At 48.9% G+C, this 20,998-nt stretch overlaps 1 protein-coding gene across 7 annotated transcripts in view; it reads left to right on the forward strand.

Annotated features, from left to right (window-relative positions):
* Window positions 1-5,302: 5,302 nt before the first annotated feature.
* Window positions 5,303-20,998, forward strand: part of EPB41L4B (erythrocyte membrane protein band 4.1 like 4B) — a 143,516-nt gene continuing 127,820 nt past the window's right edge. For 4 of the 7 annotated variants that reach the window (XM_082469141.1, XM_082469144.1, XM_082469142.1 and 1 more), the window contains exon 1: window positions 5,307-6,242. In XM_082469141.1, the coding sequence (XP_082325267.1) occupies window positions 5,940-6,242 (303 nt within the window). In that variant the 5' untranslated portion in view covers window positions 5,307-5,939. Of the gene's footprint in view, window positions 6,243-20,998 lie in introns of all 7 variants that reach the window. The other 3 variants (XM_082469146.1, XM_082469143.1, XM_082469147.1) reach the window with 3 other exon arrangements.

Below are 20,998 nucleotides of genomic sequence, written 5' to 3' on the forward strand. Positions count from 1 at the left end.
TCCCACCACCACCAGCAGCTCAGTTGCCAAGGGCTTTCCCCGAAAGAACAAGTTACCTTGGTTTTGACCAACTTGGCAGAAGATGGGTTTTTGATTTGATGGCACATAGGCTCAGAGCTGTCATATCTTATGACTTGGCTGGGCCTGGGAAGGTTAATGTCAGAAGTCTGGGACAGAGAAAAAGGGTCACTACTTGGACCTAGACTCTCCCAATAGGAGTGGAACAGGGACCAGGGAGACAAACCCAGCAGTAGGTGATGGGGTAGGGTGATATCTAGTTCTGCATTGTCCAATATGGTAACCACTAATCAGATTTATATTTAAATTAGAATGAGGACTTCCCTGGTGGCACAGTGGTTAAGAATCTGTCTGCCAATGCAGGGGACACGGGTTCAATCCTTGGTCCGGGAAGATCCCACATGCCGCAGAGCAACTAAGCCCATGAGACACAACTACTGAGCCTATGCTCTACAGCCCGCAAGCCACAACTCCTGAGCCCACGATCCACAATTACTAAAGCCCACGTGCCTAGAGCCTGTGCTCTGCAACAAGAGAAGCCACCACAATGAGAAGCCCGTACACTGCAACAAAGTGTAGCCCCCGCTCACCATAACTAGAGAAAGCCCGCATGCAGCAACGAAGACCCAACGCAGCCAAAAATAAAAAATAAAATAAATAAGTAAATAAATAATAAATTAAAATGAAATAAAATTAAATATTTAATACCTTAATCTCACTAGCCTCCTTGCAAGTGCTCAGTAGTCACATGTGGTTAGTGGTTGCCATATTAGACAGCACAGATGTAGAATGTTTCCATCATTGCAGAAAGTTCTGTTGGACAGCACTGATTTTAGACCATTGGATACAGAACCAAAGGTAAGCAGTTGGCTAAGAGAGAGTAAGAGATAGGTGAGCACATCAAGAATGTCAGGTAAGAGGGGGCTACATCTAAGATGAAGGCAGGGAGGCAGCAAGGTGGGCAGGCACTATAGAAATGCCCCCCTTCCATTCTCTGTGGTCATCGGCAGCATGAATGTCAGGGCTACCGCATCAGAGCCACGTGCGTTTCCCCAAAGCAGGATGCACATCCTTCAGGGAAGAAATGGGTCCTCAGATAGGATACACATGCTAGGGTGGGCATCAGCGAAGTGGGGGACACTCCTCTTTCTCTCCAGATGTTGATCTCTGAGTCTAGACACAGGGCTGGGTTAGTAGATGTTTGGAATGGAGACCTAGGGATTAGATGTTGAGGAAGTCAGAAATTTGGGACTCAGCTGCACTTGCCAAAAAGTCACTTTGTCACTGCCACTTCTGAATCTAAAAGTTTAGATGACTTATTAACTCTTCATTTATTTCTGTAAATTCAGTGATGAGAATTGCTTTGCTAATGGTTTGCTTAGAGATGAGTCCTTTAAAGAATGAACAAAGTGAGTCCCTATTCGAAATAATTCTTATGCTCTGTGTTCAGGAAAGAGAACAAGTGAAGCCAGAGAAAGATCTGGGACCTGGAAAATCTTTATTCTAATCTGACTCACTCCTTAAATTGTAAATTCCAAGGGGTAGCTTCAGGCATGGCTGAAGCAGCAGGCTTAACACTGCTGGTTCCCAACAATTTCAACAAGAGTTCCAGGGCTGACCTTCATTGGCCTGACATGGGTTACTGCCCATTTTTGAACCAATAACAGGCCACTGAGAAATGTAATGCTCTGATTAGCCAGCTCTGATCATGTGCCATACCTGAGGCAGGAGGTGGGGTCAGCTTCACCTAGACCACTAGGCCTCTGAGTGGAGGTGAAGTAATTCTGCAAAGCAACCCAAACTCTGTAACCCAAAGAAGGAAAACGGATGCTAGGCTGGCCATAGCTGCCCACTACCTTTAATCAATGATAGCTATTATTATTGTAAAACCATAGCAGAAAGGTTAAGTCGACATTTACTAAACACTTGGAAGGGTAGGGAAGGCTTTGTGGGACATCGCAAGGTCTCAATAAATGTTTATGGAAAGAAAAATGTATGAAAAAATAGAAGCATACATTCAAATGTAATCTTGTTCTATGGGAAAAGAAAAGGCATCTGAGGGAATGAGGGCGCAATTTGATGGAGTCTAGGAAACAAGCCAGGAAACAAAGGATAGGGATAAATGGCACATTTCTGAGAGGAGTTCCTTAGAGACAGGGCTAAGGGCTGTTTAATTAACATGTAAAACTGCTCTGGAGGAAGGGCGTATATAAGGAACTCTCAGAGTTTACTGATGACAGAACTCTGGGAGTAAGGATGGGAAGGAAGATGGGAAGTTCTCATGAACCTGAGGAGGTGGGTAAAGAAGTGGTGGCTGAGCTTTAATGAGGAGAAGGCAAGACGTGACTCTAGGGGTCAGCTTCTAAATACTGCCCATGAAGTTGAGGAACTCAAGCTACTGCTCATGGCCAAGGAAAGGACCTGGAATTTAGTGTAGATGGTTTCTTGAGAACTTCAGCTCAAGACGGTTCCTGTTTCTAGACAGGAACACAGGTGAAATACTAAATAATCGTTTGAGGACCAAGAGGCCCGTTAAAGAATGATGCGTTGGCAAACAGGATACATGCACAGTTCTGGCCCATTTTCATTGAACATAGAGGAGGTCTGAGAAACAGCAATTAAAATTTCTGAAGGGCTGGTACAGAGCTTGGATAACAGGGATGGGAAATTTTTAGGGTCCAAAAGGCAAAGATTAAGAAAGAGCAATCACTGAAATATGTAACACTGAGCAGACAAAATGCAAACTTACTCATCAAATGTGGAAATTCTGGGGAGGAAACTTGGGTGACATGAAATTTAATCAAAGGAAGGCCTGAGCCTCTGTTTTTCCTCTGTTTGGTGGAGAAAATAGTGCTTAAATCACTATTGTGATGAGGACTGAATGAGATCAGTTAGGGGACGGTGCCTGGCACAGAGGAGGTACAGGTAAAATTAAAGCAATCTGGAGTCCCCATGGGATTCTCAGTGACATGCTTTGTCGGTAGCACATGGGAGCTCGAGTCAGGAGACATGAGTGTGAGTCTGGGCTCCACTCCAGTCTTCATTTTCTCCATCTCTAAAAGGCAAAAGCAATACCTACCCCACGGGGCTATTACGACAATGAAATGTGACCCTGCATTCATTCAATGAGCATTTATTGAACGCAGACTACTTGCCAGACAGCAGGCTAGGTGCTGGGTGGGGATACAATGATGAATAAGAAAAAGTCTTGTCTTCATGGAGCTCAGCATTTAGTAGGAGAGAAGGACAGAGGATAATTACAAATTGAATGACACTTACTTTGAGAGGGATGGCACTATGACAGTGCCAAGAGGCTTTGAAAACTGTAGTACACCAAACTAATATGATTTAACACTGCACTTGTATGCGTTTCCTATCACTGCTGGAATAAATCACCACAAACCTAGTGGTTTAAAACAACGCAAATGTATTATCTTACAATTCTGGAGGTCAGAAGTCAGAGATGGATTTTACAGTCTGTGTTAAAAACAAAGGCTACGTTCCTTCTGGAATATCTAGGGAATAATCTGTTCCTTGCCTTTTCCAGCTTCTAGCAGCTACCTGCATTCCTTGGCTCCTGAATGCATCACTCTGACTTCTGCTGCCATTGTCACATCACCTTCTCTGTCTCTGACCCTCCTGCCTCCTTCTTATAAGGACCCGTGTGATTATATTGGTCCCAGCCAGATAACCCAGGATAATCTCCCCACCTCAAACTCCTTAATTTAGTCACATCTGCAAAGTCCCTTATGCTATGTTCGGGAACATATTCACAGGTTCTGGGGATTGAGATGTGGACATCTTTGGGGGGCCATTATTCAGACTACCACAGCACTCCTGGGCTATATAGTGTGAAATGGGCTATCCTTAGAAACCAGTAAGCAGACTGGGCTACCTTTGAACACCAGCTTGCTGATGGTATTCTATTAAGTCAAGTCTTGGGGGAGGGGAGCAGAGTGGGTATTGGAAGGCTGATTGCAGGTGCCCCCTCAGAATACACTGCCACCCGGTAGATCCCTGTAGAGTCATAAAGGAAACACTAGGCAACAAGTGAAGGTACTGGCTGCTGCCATTCAGGAGCTCTGAGATCTCGGGCAAGGATATTACTTCTCTAAGAAGTCCCAAACTCCACCTAAGTCAATGGGGACGAAGAGAACTACCTGGAAAGGTTGGAGTGAGGCTAATGAAAATATCGGCCATGAAATCACCTAAGACAGTGCCTGATCCTCAGTAAATGGCGATTTTGGAATGCCTCCTGAATTCACCCCTCCCTTTCTCTTTCCCCTTTGCTGTGGCCACTGCCTCCGTCCAGGCCTCTCAGAAGCCATCATCGCTTGCCAATCATGCCACATGCCTCAGCTTGGCCGTGGTTAGGAGCAACAGCTTTAAATCCCAGCAAACGAGCCCCTATTAACCATGAAATCTGGAGCAAGTCTTTTAAGCTCTCTAAGCTTCAATTTCCTCCTCCGTACAATGGGGATAAAACCGACTATGGAACCAGGCTGTCCTGAGGATTTAGTGAGATGATGAATGGGAAGGGCTTAGCATAGTGTCAGGCACACACACACACACAAAGCAGTGTTATTCTTCTCAAGAGGCCTGACCTCCTTTCAGCCACACTGAAACCCACTTCTCCCTGAACCAGCCCTTGAACATGTATACCTGAGGGGCACTGTTTATAAACCCTTCCCTCCGCCTCCGATATTCTGTGTGTCCTATACTATCCTCCTCATGCCTCAGTTCTACTCTGCTTCTCAGTAACTTGTGCAAGCTTTACTAGCCTTCTCAGTTATGGTTATTTATGCAGGCCTCTGCCTCGATACTGGACACGAGTTCCCTGAGGAAAGGTGTTCTTCTGTGTAGTCGGTTGGAAAAGTACACCCCCTCCTTGCCTGGCCTCAATTTCCTTATTTGGAATGAGCCCATTGGACTGTGATGGCAGAAAGGGCCCTTCCAGCTCTGAGATCTTAAACTGACAGAACTTTAAGTAGCAGGGACCTGGTAGATTACCTAGTTCACCCCTATCCTTTTCCAGAAGGGGAAAGTGAGGGCCTGGTAGGGCCTTCGCTTAATGCGCTTCTCTCTCTGGCCTCCCAGGCAAGGCTCCCCCGAGGGCATGCAGCCCGTTTTCCTAACTAGGCAAGGGGAGACTCTCCGGCGTCTTCAGGGCTCGCGGCGCCGGAAACACGTGTGTGCTCACCTACGTGTACACACGTGAGCACACCTACAGCAGCAGGGGGCGCTCGGGCCGGCAGGGGGCAGCACAGACCCGGTTTGCAAATACCCGGCGCAGCCCCGAGGGAGGAGGGCGTGCTGCAGTCCCGGCGGCTGTAGCGGCGGTGGCGGCGGAGGCGGCGGCTGTAGGTGCAGCCTCCCAGGTGGGAGGCGGGGGCTGCGGGCGCAGGGAAAGGCGCCTGGGGAGCGGGCGCTCGGCTGGGCCTCCTCGGGCCTGGGCGCGGCGAGTGGGAGCGAGCGCGCCAGGAGCACGCAGGCGCCCTGCTCCGGCTGGCCCTCGGCCGGCGCGCGGCGCGGGAGCAGCCCGCAGCCCGCCCCCGCGCCCCCCGCGCCCCCCCAGTCCTCGGGCCGCCCGCGGCCGGCAGTCGGGAGCGGCTCCTTGGCAGCGAGCGCAGGCCGCCGGCCCGGCAGGGCGCGTGGCGGCGGAGGCGGCGGCGGGACGGCTCCCGGGCCGCCCCGAGCGCGCCCTCCCGCCCGCGGCCACTCGCAGCCGGCGCTGGCCGGGCCGGCGCGCCCCGCAGGCAGCCGAAGCGCGGCCTCGTCTTCGGCGGGAGCGAGCCCCGGTCCGCAGCCGGCGGGAGGCGGCGCGGGCGGCCGCCTGCACTGACGGCGTCGCGGGGCGCTCCTGGGCGGCGGCGCAGCGGCGGCGGCGCAGGGGGCGGAGGCAGGGGACGCCCCCAGCCAGGATGCTGCGGTTCCTGCGCCGGACCTTTGGCCGCCGCTCCATGCAGCGCTACGCGCGGGGCGCGGCAGGGCGCGGGGCCGCCGGCCTGGGGGACGAGCGCGACGGGGGTCCGCGGGGGGGCCCGGCCGCCGCCGCCGTGTCCACGCTGCCCGCCGCGCCCGGGGGCAGCGTGTTCCCGGCCGGCGGCGGGCCCCTGCTCATGGGCTGCGCGGCCGTGCACATCTCCGCCGCCGGGGCCTCCAAGGCCACCCTCTACTGCCGCGTCTTCCTGCTCGACGGGACCGAAGTGAGCGTGGACCTGCCGGTGAGTGACGGGGCCGGTCCGGGACACTGGCTCCCCGCGGCCCTTGGGGCAGCTCCCTTCCCCCGATGTTTCCCTCTGGGGCGCTCCCCTTGTACCTCTCCGGGATCCCCTCCCCCTTCTGCGAGCACTCCTAGTTCTGGTTCCCTCTCGGGCCACCCCGTCCTGCTCTCTTCCGGGACCCCATCCGTGGCCCGCGCCCCAGAGTCCCAAGTACCCGCCCCCTGGCGCGGGTGACTGGTGTTCCCCTTCTATCCCCCAGGTTCCTGCATCGGCCTTCTCGGTGCTGGATTATTGGTTAGAAAATCTCAAAGCAATGCGGGGCTGCCATGGGGTGGCCCGCTTGCCCCGACAAACTCGCCACCAGGCCTTGGTGGGACGGCAAGGCGAAGAATCCCCCTCGCCTGCTGGCCGGCAGGTGCCCCAAGTTTGGGAGCGAGTCGGGGGACCACTTCTGCTCTCTTCTGTTCCCATCTCGGTGCTCCACCCCGCCCCCGCCACCAGGTCCCATCCTAAAGAGCCCCTCTGGCTCGCTGCCTCACAGGCGGCTGGGCGACTTGGGAGCTAACTCTAGAATGGATTCTCGCGGACCAGGCCAACTTTGCACCGGCAGAGCCCCTTCTGGGGCGCTGGGAGTCGGCCCCGGGGTGCTGTCGGGCCTGGGGCGCCGGAATTTCCCCGGGGTCTGTGCGTGGAGCCGCGGAGGCACTCCAGGGCAGCTGCGCCGCGGCCTGAGCCCCGGCCACCCGCCCACAGGTGGTTGCACCCCGCCCCCTCCGGCAGAGAGCTAGGCTGGCGCTGCTGTCCCCGCCTGGGCGTCTGGCTACCAACGTGTCTTTCTAGCCGAAGGGGCCAGATCTGATCAAATCAAATCCGCACATTAGTGGGGCGCCTGCTGTGCACCCGGCGCTGCGGCAGACGGTGCCTTTGGGAATCTTTGGGTGTGACCGAGGACACAACAACGATTGAGCTTTAGATGAATGTTACAGAGCATCTCGAGGGTTTCAAGGGAAAAAAATAACATACCGGGACTTCGAAAGAAAGCATTTAGGCCTCCTCGGGTGGGGGAAATTGGACGTCATGAGAGAACTGGGAATATTGTAAGGGTTGTAGATGGGAAAATGAGAGCCTGCCTCGCCTGGGGTTTAACGTTTCCTTGTGTAGGTTTAATTTTGAGACAGTATCAGTTTATGGCGATTTTATTTTTGTGGTTCCTGGTGCTCTCCATAGGATATCATTTTGTTATGATAATACCCTTTGGGGGCCTTTTTATTCATGGAAAAGGAGCCAACATTCCAGTGCTTAGAACAGTTGTCTTTACAGTAGTATTTAAAATGTTACTGCTTCCCCAAGACGGGTCTCTCCAGCTTTTATTCAGCTGGGAGAGGAGGCCTGAAGGGGCTGGGAGGGGCGGGGTGGGGGGAGCCAGTGGTGAGGTGAGTGGGTTGCTTCTGGAGCAGGCAGCTGGTGTGTGGAGAGGATGTGGCGTATTCTGCATCTCGGATCTGGGAAAGGAATGCTCTGGTTTGGAACTTTGACAACGCTCATTGCTGATGGTTTTCTTGTCTGTTCCCCGGGGATGATTCGTTTATAAAATGTACTGCTTCTGTCAGGTTTGTGCGACAGGCTTAAGTGGTGTTTCTGGGATGAAGAATGCAAACCCAGTAAGATGCGTGCGTAGTGAATAGACCCAAACAGGTACCGAAATGAACAGGTTGGGACGGGAATGCTGACTTAACCACAGCTGGTGGAACCCTGGCCCAGTGTGAGGGAAGGGGGATTTTGCATCCTAAAAGGTTTCTTCACTTTATTAAAGGCTACTTGACAAAAGAATTCACCAGGTTTTCTTATAATGGCAGATTTTTTGATGCTTTAAGATGTTATTTAGTGAACTCCCAATTTTATTTATACAGACACGCATATGTATATATACCCCGTCCAAAGGCAAATCCCGAGCAAATGCTGGCTTTTGTCATGTGAGCCCTTGCTTGGGGAGGAAAGATGGAGAAGAATAACCAGTGAGCACGGTTCATCGATTTAAAGATTTATTAGGCATTAGAACTGCATTGCACAGTCTCCTATGCTCATCTTCCCAGATCATGGTTTTAGTTCCTGTATTTAATTCTCAGAGTTACAAGGTGAGCTCCAGGCGGCCAGCTCCCCATGAATCTGTAGCATGCGTGCTCCTTCTCAGCGCATTTCAACAAGCTCACTTTTTATGCTGTCCTTTTTGGCATTTAGTCCCACGGGTCATTATTCTCGTCTCCTGCGTTCCTGGATTTTTACCGCTTCCTGGGCCCCGGGGTTGCTTTGCTGCATGGCGCACAGGATTTACCTTTGACCGCCATCTCCCTAAGCTGGATTGTCTGTCTCCAGTCACTTGCACGGGCACGAAGCACACTTGCCAGGCTAACTATAACTCTTTTGTAATTAAAACCCTCTGGTGGTGGTAGCGTCAAGAATTCGTCGCTCAGTATACTAACAGTGGTTATACATTGTCATAAGCCGTTTTATTAGCCCTAGTCAGGATGCCTATGTTCCAGAATTGCCTCGAACACAACACCCCCACTGTGATCGTGCTGGGGCACCTCGGTTTTCAGTTGTCACCATTTATTGGGCGTCTCCAGTGTGCCAAATGCTGGACTGTGGACCCAAAGGTGAATGAGAGGTGGCCTTGAGGCTCTTGGGAAACACGTGTAGCAGAGCGTCTTTTTATTGTTAAGTGATGCTGAGTGATACGACAGGCTCACCGGACAGGGTGCTGGTGGATGAATTAGGAGGACTTCCCAGAGACTTTGACACTTGAGGCTCTAGGATGTCAAATCCAGTGTCCCTTGTGCATTTAAAAAAAAAAATTTTTTTTTAATTTATTTTTTGGCCACACTGAGCGGCTTGTAGGATCTTAGTTCCCTGACCAGGGATCGAACCCGGGTTTGAACCCGGGTCCACGGCAGTGAAAGCCCAAGTCCTAACCATTGGACCACCAGGGAATTCCCCATTTTTAGATTACCTGTTGTGTCAGGGCCACTTCTTGGTCAAGCCACGACCCAGCTGTTATATATAACAAAGGAGGAAGCAAATGACAGGGCCTGGGGCCCCCTCCCCCAGGTGGTGGGCCTCGTCCCCTGGCATGCCTGTGTGTTCTTAACCTTTGCTGTGGATAGTCAGGATCTTTTTTAAAAAAAAATCCATTGGTAATGTGCAGTCTGGAGTGGGCTTGCTGTCCAAACCCAGCTTCCACCCTACAGACCAGAGTGCCACCCTGAGCCATTCCTCTTCAGAAACCCTGGCGCTGCCTTGGAAGGTGCCCCGTGTCCACAGCCCAGCCCTGCCCTGCCCAACCCTCAGGTGTGGTCTGGTCAGAGCAAGCAGGACTCCCTCGGCCTGCCTGAGACTCTCCCCTTCTATTAATGCAGCTGAAGATCCCATCAGTGTGCTTGGCAGCGGTACCCACTGTTGACTCATATTAGCTCTCTGTTGACTAAAGCCCTGGCATCGCTTTTGCTCGCGCGGCTGTTGCTCAGCCCCGTCGCCCCCCTCCCCTGCGTGCGCAGTCTTCCAGCAGCTCTGTGTGGAAAGCCGGGAGGGTGTGTGGCTGGCTGGTTAGCACCCCCCCGCCCCCATGCCTTGGAGGGCACGGCCCGTTGGCCAGTATTGCATTTGGTGCAGTTGATTTCACTGTCCCTGGAGCTCCGCAGTGACTTGTATGGTACAGGGCAAGCACGGAGAGTTTCAGGGTAGGAAGATGCATGTTTGAGTCTTGGCAACTGGGCTGTGCAGCCCTGGGCTACTTGAATCTCGATTTTCTGGTCTTTAAAATGGGACGATTACATGACAAAAAGGATATGAAAAGCCTCAGGAAACAGCAGGGTGCTGAAGGGTTGCTAGTAGGTTGTAATCTTACACACATCTCAGTGCCTTCTCTTTGACCTGTGAAAAGTGATTGGGAAGTTTTCTAGAAATGAACATTAAAGAAAAAAAAAAAAGGCTGGGAATTCCCTGGTGGTCCAGTGGTTAGGACTCCGTGTTTTTACTGCCAAGGGCCCCGGTTCGATCTCTGGTCGGGGAGCTAAGATCCCGCAACATGTGCGGTGTGTCCCCCCCCACCAAAAAAAAAAAAAAAAACGGTGCCAGGAAGCCTAAACAGAGCCCAGTGCCGTTTGGCGGGGCCGGGGGTGGGGCTTGATTGAATGTGGGGGGACTGAGTAGTGGACTGTAGCTTGGAGGGCAGGGGTATCTTCACCCTCAGTGGTGGGAAGAAATGGGGAACTACATAAGGCCCTAGGAAATAGGAGAAGGCAGCTCCTCATTTCCATCCTCTCCCAAGGTTCTGGCTGCCATGGACACCCTGCCTTATCCCAGACTTCTGGGTGACTTGCCTTTTCCTGCTTCTGAGGGAAGGTATTGGCTCAAGGTGGCCCTTCAGGGCTTACCCTGCCCCCATCTCCAACCCCCCCTAGACCGTGAATGAGACCGTGGGGAGCTTTGGATAACTGTGTGGGTCATGGGTTTGTGTATTTTTTTTAAATACCTTTGTTTTAAAAGTAGGGCTGCTGGCGAAGGAGGGGAGTGGGCCAGAGAGGTGGATGGTGAACATCCTTCCCAAGTGGGATAGAGGTGCGATCTCTAACTCTGGTTCCCCACTTGCTGGATTGTTGGTGTTAATATGCAGGGAGGGGGTGTCTGCCAGCCTCTCCAGTGCCAGTAACATGACCCTGCGCTGGGCCAGGACTGAACAAATATTAACTTGCTAAGCACTTTCACGTGCATAATCTCATTGAATTCTGTTGCTAGTGCACTGTTGTGGATGAAGGCACAGGTCTGTTTAATTCTGAAATAGCAAAAGGTTGGGGGCGCGGGTACTGGGAGGTAGAACTTTCCCTTACATTCTTGCATAGGGACTTAGAAAAAAATCCACTCCTTCACCACAGAAATCCTCCGCCCACAGTTTGTCCTCAAAACACGTGTCCCGTCCTTCTCCGCTGCCTGACTCCTGTTGCCAGCCTCCTCCACGCTGCCTGGAGCGTTTCTCCTGCAGGAATCTGGTTCCTTGCACTTGGGTTTCCTCCTCGGGCCGTGGCAGCTGCCTGCGGGCAGGGTCAGCTGCTGATTCATCTTGGTGTTTTTCTTCAGGTTGGCATGTGCTTTCCTCCCCCACTTGCATTTCACAGGAGAACATGTTGGCAGCAGAAAGATTAGAAAATATAGAGAAGCAAGAGAAGTTAAAAAGATCTAAAATCACATCAGAGATAATAAGCACTTTTAAAATTGTGGTGTGTGTCCATCTGTACTTTTCTCTTTGTTTTTAGATATGAATCTTATTTTAAGTGACGACTTTACATGGGTTGATGAAAGTAAAGTCTCTTTCCCCACCCCTGCAGCACAAATGAATCGGGACCTAGACCCCAAGTTTGTGTCTCTTTAGGGTGGGACCCTTTTCCCCCCTTTACAGTCCCTGGGACCGTAGCTGGGGCGGGGAGCCCCCTGTGGCTGTCTGAGCTGTGTGCCCCCTACTGCCTGGCTAAGAAGAGGGTTCCCCATCCCTGGAGCCCTTCCCCACCAATCACCTCTACTCTCTGGCAGGTTAACGTCCTGTTGATGGGGCCACAAAGTCCCCTTGCATCTGAGGGCTTGTGTTCTGAACACCTGCTTTGGGGTGGTGACCACTCTCGCCTGCCCAGGGATGCCCAGCCTCTGTTACCAGCTGAGGCTGATCTGGCAGAGGAGGGTGGGTGAACTTGCAGCATCCCAGGTGTGCCCCCTCTGCCCTAGGGCCCCTTCATCTCCTTCTGCAACCTCTTCGGCTTCTCTCTGCAGCTGGATGTATCTCACTAGTCCCACTTGATTTTAATTTCTGGTTTATTTTTGTTTTCCAAAATGTTTTTGCCCACTTGTTTTCTTCAGTCGGCATAGACTTGTTGAGCACTTACCCTGCATGAAGCGTTCGGGAGGGGTACAGGAGGGATGAGAGAGTCCCAGTCTAGAAGGGGAGACAGTGTAAATATACTAGATAACTCGGAACTCCACATGAGGTAGTACGGGGGGTGAGCGATTGAACTGTGGTGTGGATTTGGAGAAGGTTTGATGCCCAAAGTGACATCGAGTTGTCCCGAAGGTTGCCTGGGAGTTCAGCTGTTAGATTTGGTCAGAGGCGTTGGGGCAGAGGAAACAGCAGGTGCAGACGCATGGAGGATGGGGGCCAGAAAACTCCACTTGCTGGACTTGGGGCTCCTTGGGGTCAGGGAGGATTATGAGCTCCAGCTATGTCCCTGAGTCTTGAAGGAGTAAGTGAGGAACCTGTGAAGCACAGAGGAGGGTCTCAGGCCAGTAAGAGCCGGGGGCCACTGTGTGTCGGTCCTGTGCTAATTGCTTAAGTGACTGTTTTGTTGGACCCTCACAGAACCTCTTTTGGTGGTTACTGTTGTTAGCCCTGATTTGTGAGGGGGAGAATCAGGGCTTAGCAGGCTGGGTAAGACGCTTGCCCGTGTCACATAGCAAAGGCAGCCTCTAGCTTCGAGCTCGGATAGTCTGCCGGCAGATGGTTCGTGTCCTGTGACCCAGGACTGGGCATGCGAGGGGTGGGAGCGGGGGGGTTCTGAGCCTGCCCCAGAGGCCCCGAGGTGGGTGGGGACCCTGAGCCTCAGAAGGGTGTCCTCCTTTCCAGGCCACTTGGGGTTTCCAGACATCGGATTCACACCTGTAGTCATATTCAGTGAGTGTAGTTTTCGCCCAGAGTGCATTCTGGTTTGAGACCCATAGTTCTTCAACACTGAGGTTGGAAGTAGGCTACATTTTTAAAAAGTGTTTGATAGAACAACACTAAAATTATCACAAAGAAAAGCATTTTACATATTCCCATCCTGCTGCATAGCAACTGGTTGGTTTCGCTGCTCCCTTCAATCTTTGCGCTTTTGCATACATGTTTATAAACGTGGTGTGCATTCTTGTGTATCCTTTTTAAATTTTTTAAAATTTTCTTCCTCCTCTCCGAGCCTTCCAGACATACTTCTCACCCAGTTTGGTGCCCTCTTGTTGTGCTTATTCTGGATTACTTAAATTAGCCCCTCATGCTCTGTGTGTGTGTGTATGTGTGTGTGTGTGTGTGTGTGTGTGTGTAGTAATACCTGTCTCTACCTGTCTCTTGGGGTTGAAGGTTGATATGCAAAGCACCTGGTATCTTACCTGTTAGGCATGCTTACCCCCACCCCAGGCTCGCAGAATCTGTGTTACTTCTCTTAATTGCCACCATCCGGGAAGGTGTTACTATCCCCTTTACGCACACGGTCTCAGGGAGCAGTTGGTCCTGGGCCAGCTGTAAGTGTGGTGGAGCCAGAATCGAATCTAGGTTTCCTGTCTCGTCCTCCACTGCTCTTCCCCCAGCCCGTGCGGTGCACACCTGGCTTTCCTGTTTGAAAGGTGTGCTCCTTGGAACGCCTGGGGAAGGTCAGAATCCTTTGTAATTTGATGGGTCAGAATTTCATGCCATAAACCGCCCTGTCTTTCCTGAAACTTTTTGCTTTTCAGCATCTCTGGCATTTGGGTTCTGTCTACCATTTCTCAGCAATTTTTGCAGGTTCTTTTTCCCCAAAGTCATAGTTGGCTGAGTGCCCAGAATTTCCTGCTTGAAGTCGAGACCTGGAGGGTGACCTCCCCAGGGCCCTGTGCCAGCGGTGGCATCATCCGGAGCATCTTTGTTTCCCAGCACTGAGCCTGGTCCCAGGGGTGGGATTGCCCAGGCAGCTGGCCCGGCGGGGAGGACGTGGACTGACAGGCTCCCCGGGTGCCTGCAGGGTCGGCATCCCTCGGCTCTGTGGTGTCTCTTCCATGCCCGTTTCCCGTCTGAATGCTGTTGTTATCCGTGTCCTACCTTACGTGTGCTCAAGGGGGTTGAGGTAGGCCTGATGGCACCTCTCCTTTATCCTACCAGTTTGCTTGCTCAGCTGCACCTTCCTTGAGTTACGGATTTTTAAAAATTGTGGTAACATGTAAGTAGCATAAAATTTACCATTTTAACCATTTTTAGGTGTACAGTTCAGTGGCATTGAGTACATTGACATTGTTGTGCAACCATCACCACTATCCATCTCCAGAATGTTTTCATCTTCCCAAATTAAAACTCAGTGCCCACTAAACACGAAGTCCCCATTCCTCTTTCCCCGTAGCCCCTGGTAACCTCTAGTCTGCTTTCTGTCTCTATGAATCTGACTACTCTTAGTACCTCCTATAAGTGGAATCATACAGTACTTGTTTCTTTGTGTCTGGCTTCCTTCACTTAGCATAATGTCTTCAAGTCCATCCATGTCGTAACATGTATCAGAATTTCCTTCCTTTATAAGGCTGAATAGTATTCCAATGTATGGATGCGCCACATTTTGTTGACCCGTTCATCCAAGTTTCAGACTTTTCTGCACATCCGGGCCTTGCCTGTTCACCAGTGGCACTGCCGTCAGAGACTTGGATGTCCCCAGCCCTCTCCTTGGGGGTTTTGTTCTTGGCATTCTGGCACCCGCTCGCCTGGGGCTCATTTTATCTTATTTTATTTATTTTGGCTGTGCCAGGTCTTAGTTGCAACGCTCGGGATCTTCGTTGCAGCATGCGACTCTTAGTTGTGGCATGCGTGCAGGATCTAGTTTCCCGACCAGGGATCGAACCTGGGCCCCCTGCATTGGGAACGCAGAGTCTTACCCACTGGACCACCAGGGAAGTCCCTGGACTCATCCTCCCAGTTGTCTGGTCTTCTGTCTGAGTTGCTCAGTGTTGGCAGGTCCTCTGTCCAGTCATTCTTTACATCTTTTAATGACGAAATACAAATACAAAAGAGTATCTGTAACATGACTAGTTCTAAAGAAAGATAATACGGTGAACATCTGGGTACCCACCACCCAGCTTAAGAACAAAGAGCATCACCAGTGCTGTTAATGGCCCCCCATGCTCCTCCCCAGTGACCTTCCCCTCCCTCCTGCTCTCCTGAAGTTTGTCTCTCATCCCTTTTTTGATGAGTTTGCCTCATATGTGTGTTTCCCTAAATGATTATTGTTAGTCCTGCATGTTAGTGAACTTTATAGTGAATGGATTTTTCACTCAATACTGTGTCTGTGAGAGATTCATCCATATCGATGAGGTAACTGTAGTTCTTGCTGCGCTGCATGAATATACCGGAATATAGTTATCCTTTGTCGGTGGACATTTGGGATGTTTTCAGTTTGGAGCTGTTAGAAAAAAATGCTGCTTTGAACCTTCTGGAATTGGTCTTCCTGGTGCACATATGCTCGCAAGTGTCTCTCCTGGGTGTGTACCAGTGGCTGGGAGGGTGGCGGGCAGGGCCTGTTAAGATCATGCGAAATTGTTTTCTCCAGAGTCCCGGCAGCACATAAAAGCGTCTGCTAATCTGTTCTTCAGCCCTTGGCATTGGACAGCTTTTCTGTTTTATTTTAGCAGTCTCGTGGGAGTTAGTAGGAACTCATTGTGGTCTTCACTTTTCCCCAGTTGTTGATGGGGTGGAGTATCTTTGCCTGTGTTATGAACCATGAACGTATTTCCTCCTGGTATGCCTTGTTCTATGATGTTTGCCTGTTTTTTAGTTGCGTTGTATTTTTCTCATCACGTTCAGCTCACTGCCTGCTGGCCTTGATGAGATTGTCTCCTATACCCACTTCCTCTTCCGAGGTCACCTCAATGGAACAAAGGAGAACACTTCTCTGTAAGCCCCCCTTGCGGGCCTTTCCTCACGAAGCAGGAATTAACGTTTTGTCTTCCATTTTGCTGTGAATGAGCTGAAGTCTGTTGCTGCTGGTGGCTTTTGGTGAGCAGTTGCAGCATCTGTGGTATTCATTCAATTCTGCCTACTTTTTTTCCCCCAGTTTTTATTAATTGAAATTTTAAATGCAGTCAAAAGCACAGAGAACCCCAAGTACCCATCATACAGTGAACATAATCCAAGTACCCATTGTTAAGCTTCATCTTTTATTAATGTGGCCCCTCTCTTTTCATCTGTATCTTCACCTCTGTTACTTCCCAATTCTTTTAAAACAAATTCCAAAACAAAGTCCCAATTATCTAAAAGATAAGGGCTGTGTTTTTTTAAATAGTCACAGTATTATTAAAACACCTAGAGAGGGCAGACAGCAGAAGCAAGAAGAACTACAGTCCTGCAGCCTGTGGAACAAAAACCACATTCACAGAAAGATAGACAAGATGACAAGGCAGAGGGCTCTGTACCAGATGAAGGAACAAGATAAAACCCCAGAAAAACAACTAAATGAAGTGGAGATAGGCAACCTTCCAGAAAAAGAATTCAGAATAATGATAGTGAAGAGGATCCAGGACCTCGGAAAAAGAATGGAGGCAAAGATCGAGAAGATGCAAGAAATGTTTAACAAAGACCTAGAAGAATTAAAGGACAAACAAACAGAGATGAACAATAACTGAAATGAAGACTACACTAGAAGGAATCAATAGCAGAATAACTGAGGCAGAAGAACGGATAAGTGACTTGGAAGACAGAATGGTGGAATTCACTGCTGTGGAACAGACTAAAGAAAAAAGAATGAAAAGAAATGAAGACAGCCTAAGAGACCTCTGGGACAACATTAAATGCAACAACATTCGCATTATAGGGGTCCCAGAAGGAGAAGAGAGAGAGAAAGGACCAGAGAAAATATTTGAAGAGATGATAGTCGAAAACTTCTCTAACATGGGAAAGGAAATAGCCACCCAAGTCCAGGAAGCGCAGCAAGTCCCATACAGGATAAATCCAAGGAGAAACATGCCGAGACACATAGTAATCAAATTGGCAAAAATTTAAGACAAAGAAAAATTATTGGAAGCAGCAAGGGAAAAATGACAAATAACATACAAGGGAACTCCCATAAGGTTAACAGCTGATTTCTCAGCAGAAACTCTACAAGCCAGAAGGGAGTGGCATGATATACTTAAAGTGATGAAAGGGAAGAACCTACAACCAAGATTACTCTACCCGGCAAGGATCTCATTCAGATTCGATGGAGAAATCAAAAGCTTTACAGACAAGCAAAAGCTAAGAGAATTCAGCACCACCAAACCAGCTCTACAACAAATGCTAAAGGAACTTCTCTAAGTGGGAAACACAAGAGAAGAAAAGGACCTACAAAAACAAACCCAAAACAATTAAGAAAATGGTCATAGGAACATACATATCGATAATTACCTTAAACGTGAATGGATTAAATGCTCCAACCAAAAGACACAGGCTTGCTGAATGGATACAAAAACAAGACCCATCTATATGCTGTCTACAGGAGACCCACTTCAGACCTAGGGACACATACAGACTGAAAGTGAGGGGATGGAAAAAGATATTCCATGCAAATGGAAATCAAAAGAAAGCTGGAGTAGCAATACTCATATCAGATAAAATAGACTTTAAAATAAAGAATGTTACAAGAGACAAGGAAGGACACTACATAATGATCAAGGGATCAATCCAAGAAGAAGATACAACAATTATAAATATATATGCACCCAACATAGGAGCACCTCAATACATAAGGCAACTGCTAGCAGCTATAAAAAAGGAAATCGACAGTAACACAATAGTAGTGGGGGACTTTAACACCTCACTCACACCAATGGACAGATCATCCAAAATGAAAATAAATAAGGAAACAGAAGCTTTAAATGACACAATAGACCAGATAGATTTAATTGATATTTATAGGACATTCCATCCAAAAACAGCAGATTACACTTTCTTGTCAAGTGCGCACGGAACATTCTCCAGGATAGATCACATCTTGGGTCACAAATCAAGCCTCAGTAAATTTAAGAAAATTGAAATCATATCAAGCATCTTTTCTGACCACACCACTATGAGATTAGAAATGAATTACAGGGAAAAAAACGTAAAAAACACAAACACATGGAGGCTAAATAATACGTTACTAAATAACCAAGAGATCACTGAAGAAATCAAAGAGGAAATCAGAAAATACCTAGAGACAAATGACAATGAAAACACGACGATCCAAAACCTATGGGATGCAGCATAAGCAGTTCTAAGAGGGAAGTTTATAGCTATAGAAGCCTACCTCAAGAAATAAGAAAAATCTCAAGTAAACAATCTGACCTTACACCTAAAGGAACTAGAGAAAGAAGAACAAACAAAACCCAAAGTTAGCAGTAGGAAAGAAATCATAAAGATCAGAGCAGAAATAAATGAAATAGAAACAAAGAAAACAATAGCAAAGATCAAGAAAACTAAAAGCTGGTTCTTTGAGAAGATAAACAAAATTGATAAATTATTAGCCAGACTCATCAAGAAAAAGAGGGAGAGGACTCAGATCAATAAAATTAGAAATGAAAAAGGAGAAGTTACAACGGACACCGCAGAACTACAAAGCATCCTAAGAGACTACTACAAGCAACTCCAATATCACTGATGAATATAGATGCAAAAATCCTCAACAAAATAGTAACAAACAGAATCCAACAACACATTAAAAGGATCATACACCATGATCAAGTGGGATTTATCCCAGGGATGCAAGGATTCTTCAATGTATGCAAATCAATCAATGTGATACACCATATTATCAAATTGATGAATAAAAACCATAAAAAAATCACCTAAAAATAATTAACAATTGTTTTTTAGTCTCAGATATATAGTCAGTGTTCAGATTTTCTTATTTGGTTGTCACAAGGTCCTTTCATTGTATTTGGTTGATATTCTATCTAAAGCTCTTTAAGAATTTTTTTAAATGTTATTTTTCCTTGCTCTATTGAGGCATAATTGACAAAAATGGTATATATTTGAGACGTAAAGCGTGGTGATTTGATATACGTTTGCATTGCAAAATGGTTACTGTGCATCGAGCTAATTAACATATCTGTCACCTCGCCAGTCACCATTTCTTCGTGTGTGTATCTTACCAGATTTCAAGGATACTCTACATTATAATGAACTATCGTCATCATGCTGTCATTTAGATCCCCAGAACTTACTTATCTTAAAACTGAAAGTTTGTGTCCTTTGACCAACATTATCTCGTTTTTCCCTGTCCCACAATTTCTCTAAAGCTCTTAGTCTAGAGTTTTCCCTTCTCCCCTCCTTTTTCCCCATTTATTTGTTGAAGAAGCTGGGCCATCTGTCCTAGAGTTTCCCACTCTCTGGATTTCCTTGATGGCATCCTCAATATTTGGTTACCTTGGGGTACAGTTGGTACAGGCATTATTTAAAGCATCTGACTCAGGGCACACAGAGAACAATAAGATAGGTTCCTTGCCCTCGAGAAGCTTTAGAGGAGACAGGTCATTACACCTGGTATGAAAAGTGTCCTAAGGAGTTTTAAATAAGCTTAAAGGAAGGGCTAAGGTGGGAGGACTGGGAGGGGAAAATGGGCAACCAGAAGATTTCAGAGAGAAAGCTTTGAGTTCTGAGGACAAGTGGAGAACAGCTTTCCTGGTGGCCAGGTCAGCACATGCAAAGGCACTGAGGCTGGAAATAATACTTCCAAGAGTCCTGCTCCTTGTTCAGCCCCTGCCTGTGAGCCCTGTTATCCTCCTGTCTTTCATTGGATGTTGCTTTTTTGAAAAGGTCCATATTCCTCATCGTTGGAATGTGTTCAGTAGATTTGATTAAAAGAGTCTTTTGTTTTTCCTCTGTTTCTTCATCAGCTCCATGACTGTCGTTTTGAATGTCTCCCTTGACCTTGAGATTCTCTTTTTCTGTAGCTTACTCCTGTTTGGGTTCCTTTACATTCTCCCGTAGGCCCCTAGTGAGCCCTTTCCATCCGTCTCCTGGCCAGAGGTGCCAGCAGACATTTTAAGGAGCAGAGTCAATGAACACTGCAGAGAGAAGGGAGATGGGGCAGACGGTAGGGCAGCGGGAACCACTGAGTTTTACCCCTAAAGGAGCGCTTGAAAGCCTCATGGTCCAGAGCCTCATTCTGGGATGGCAGGTCTTTTCTACCTGCCTGGGAACATGCAGCCAGCTGCTGCTCACCTGAGGCAAATGAGCAGTAATTAGCATGTAATAAGCGCAGTTTCCTGCACGCAGCCCTCCTGGCTCCTGCTCTCAGTGTCCCAGTGACAGCAGCAGGCCTGTTCGCTTCTCCGAGGCCCCCCTCCCTCTTCCGAAAGCAAGCCGTGGTTCTCCCCTGGCCCAGAAGCAACATTGCCTGCCGGTGAAATGGCCATGGGCTTCACCCAGGCAAGCCCAATACACTGTAAAGCCTCCTGCGGGTTAGTTATTAACCCGCAGTGCACTCTGGCAGCCCCTTCCACAGCATTTCTCTGGCTGTAGTCCTTTGATTGCTCCTGTTTGCTGGGGCCCAAGCCACCTGCCCAGTGAGTGGCAGTCTGTATGAGGTGGCAGCGACAGTGGCCGGTCAGAGTCCAGGGAGGGGCCCAGCCTGGCTTGGGACTGGCCCCAGTTCTCGCACACAGGCTGGCAGTGGCAGATCCCGTGGGTATTCGAGGGAGAGAGTGAGAAGAGGGGATCTGGATGTGGGATGTTTCAATGGGAGAGCCGGGAATCCAAGGTCGAAAGTGTTTGTTCAGGGTGCTTCAGTATTCTACATAGGATGTATTTTGCTTTGAAGTCCAGAAGCTTTTAGCTTTGTACTAAAAGCTGTGGCAGATAGTTCCTCTTCATTAAAGAGGCTCCTGAAGAAAAATGCAAAAATTACGTGCTGTCTTCTGAAAGGAAAAGAAGAATTACCTGTACTTGGATTACTGTAACGTGTCATTTATCTTATTAACTCACTTCAGGGGATGAGCAC

The sequence above is a fragment of the Balaenoptera physalus genome (assembly GCF_965194825.1).
Source record: "Balaenoptera physalus genome assembly, chromosome: 7".
NCBI classification, from domain to species: domain Eukaryota; kingdom Metazoa; phylum Chordata; class Mammalia; order Artiodactyla; family Balaenopteridae; genus Balaenoptera; species Balaenoptera physalus.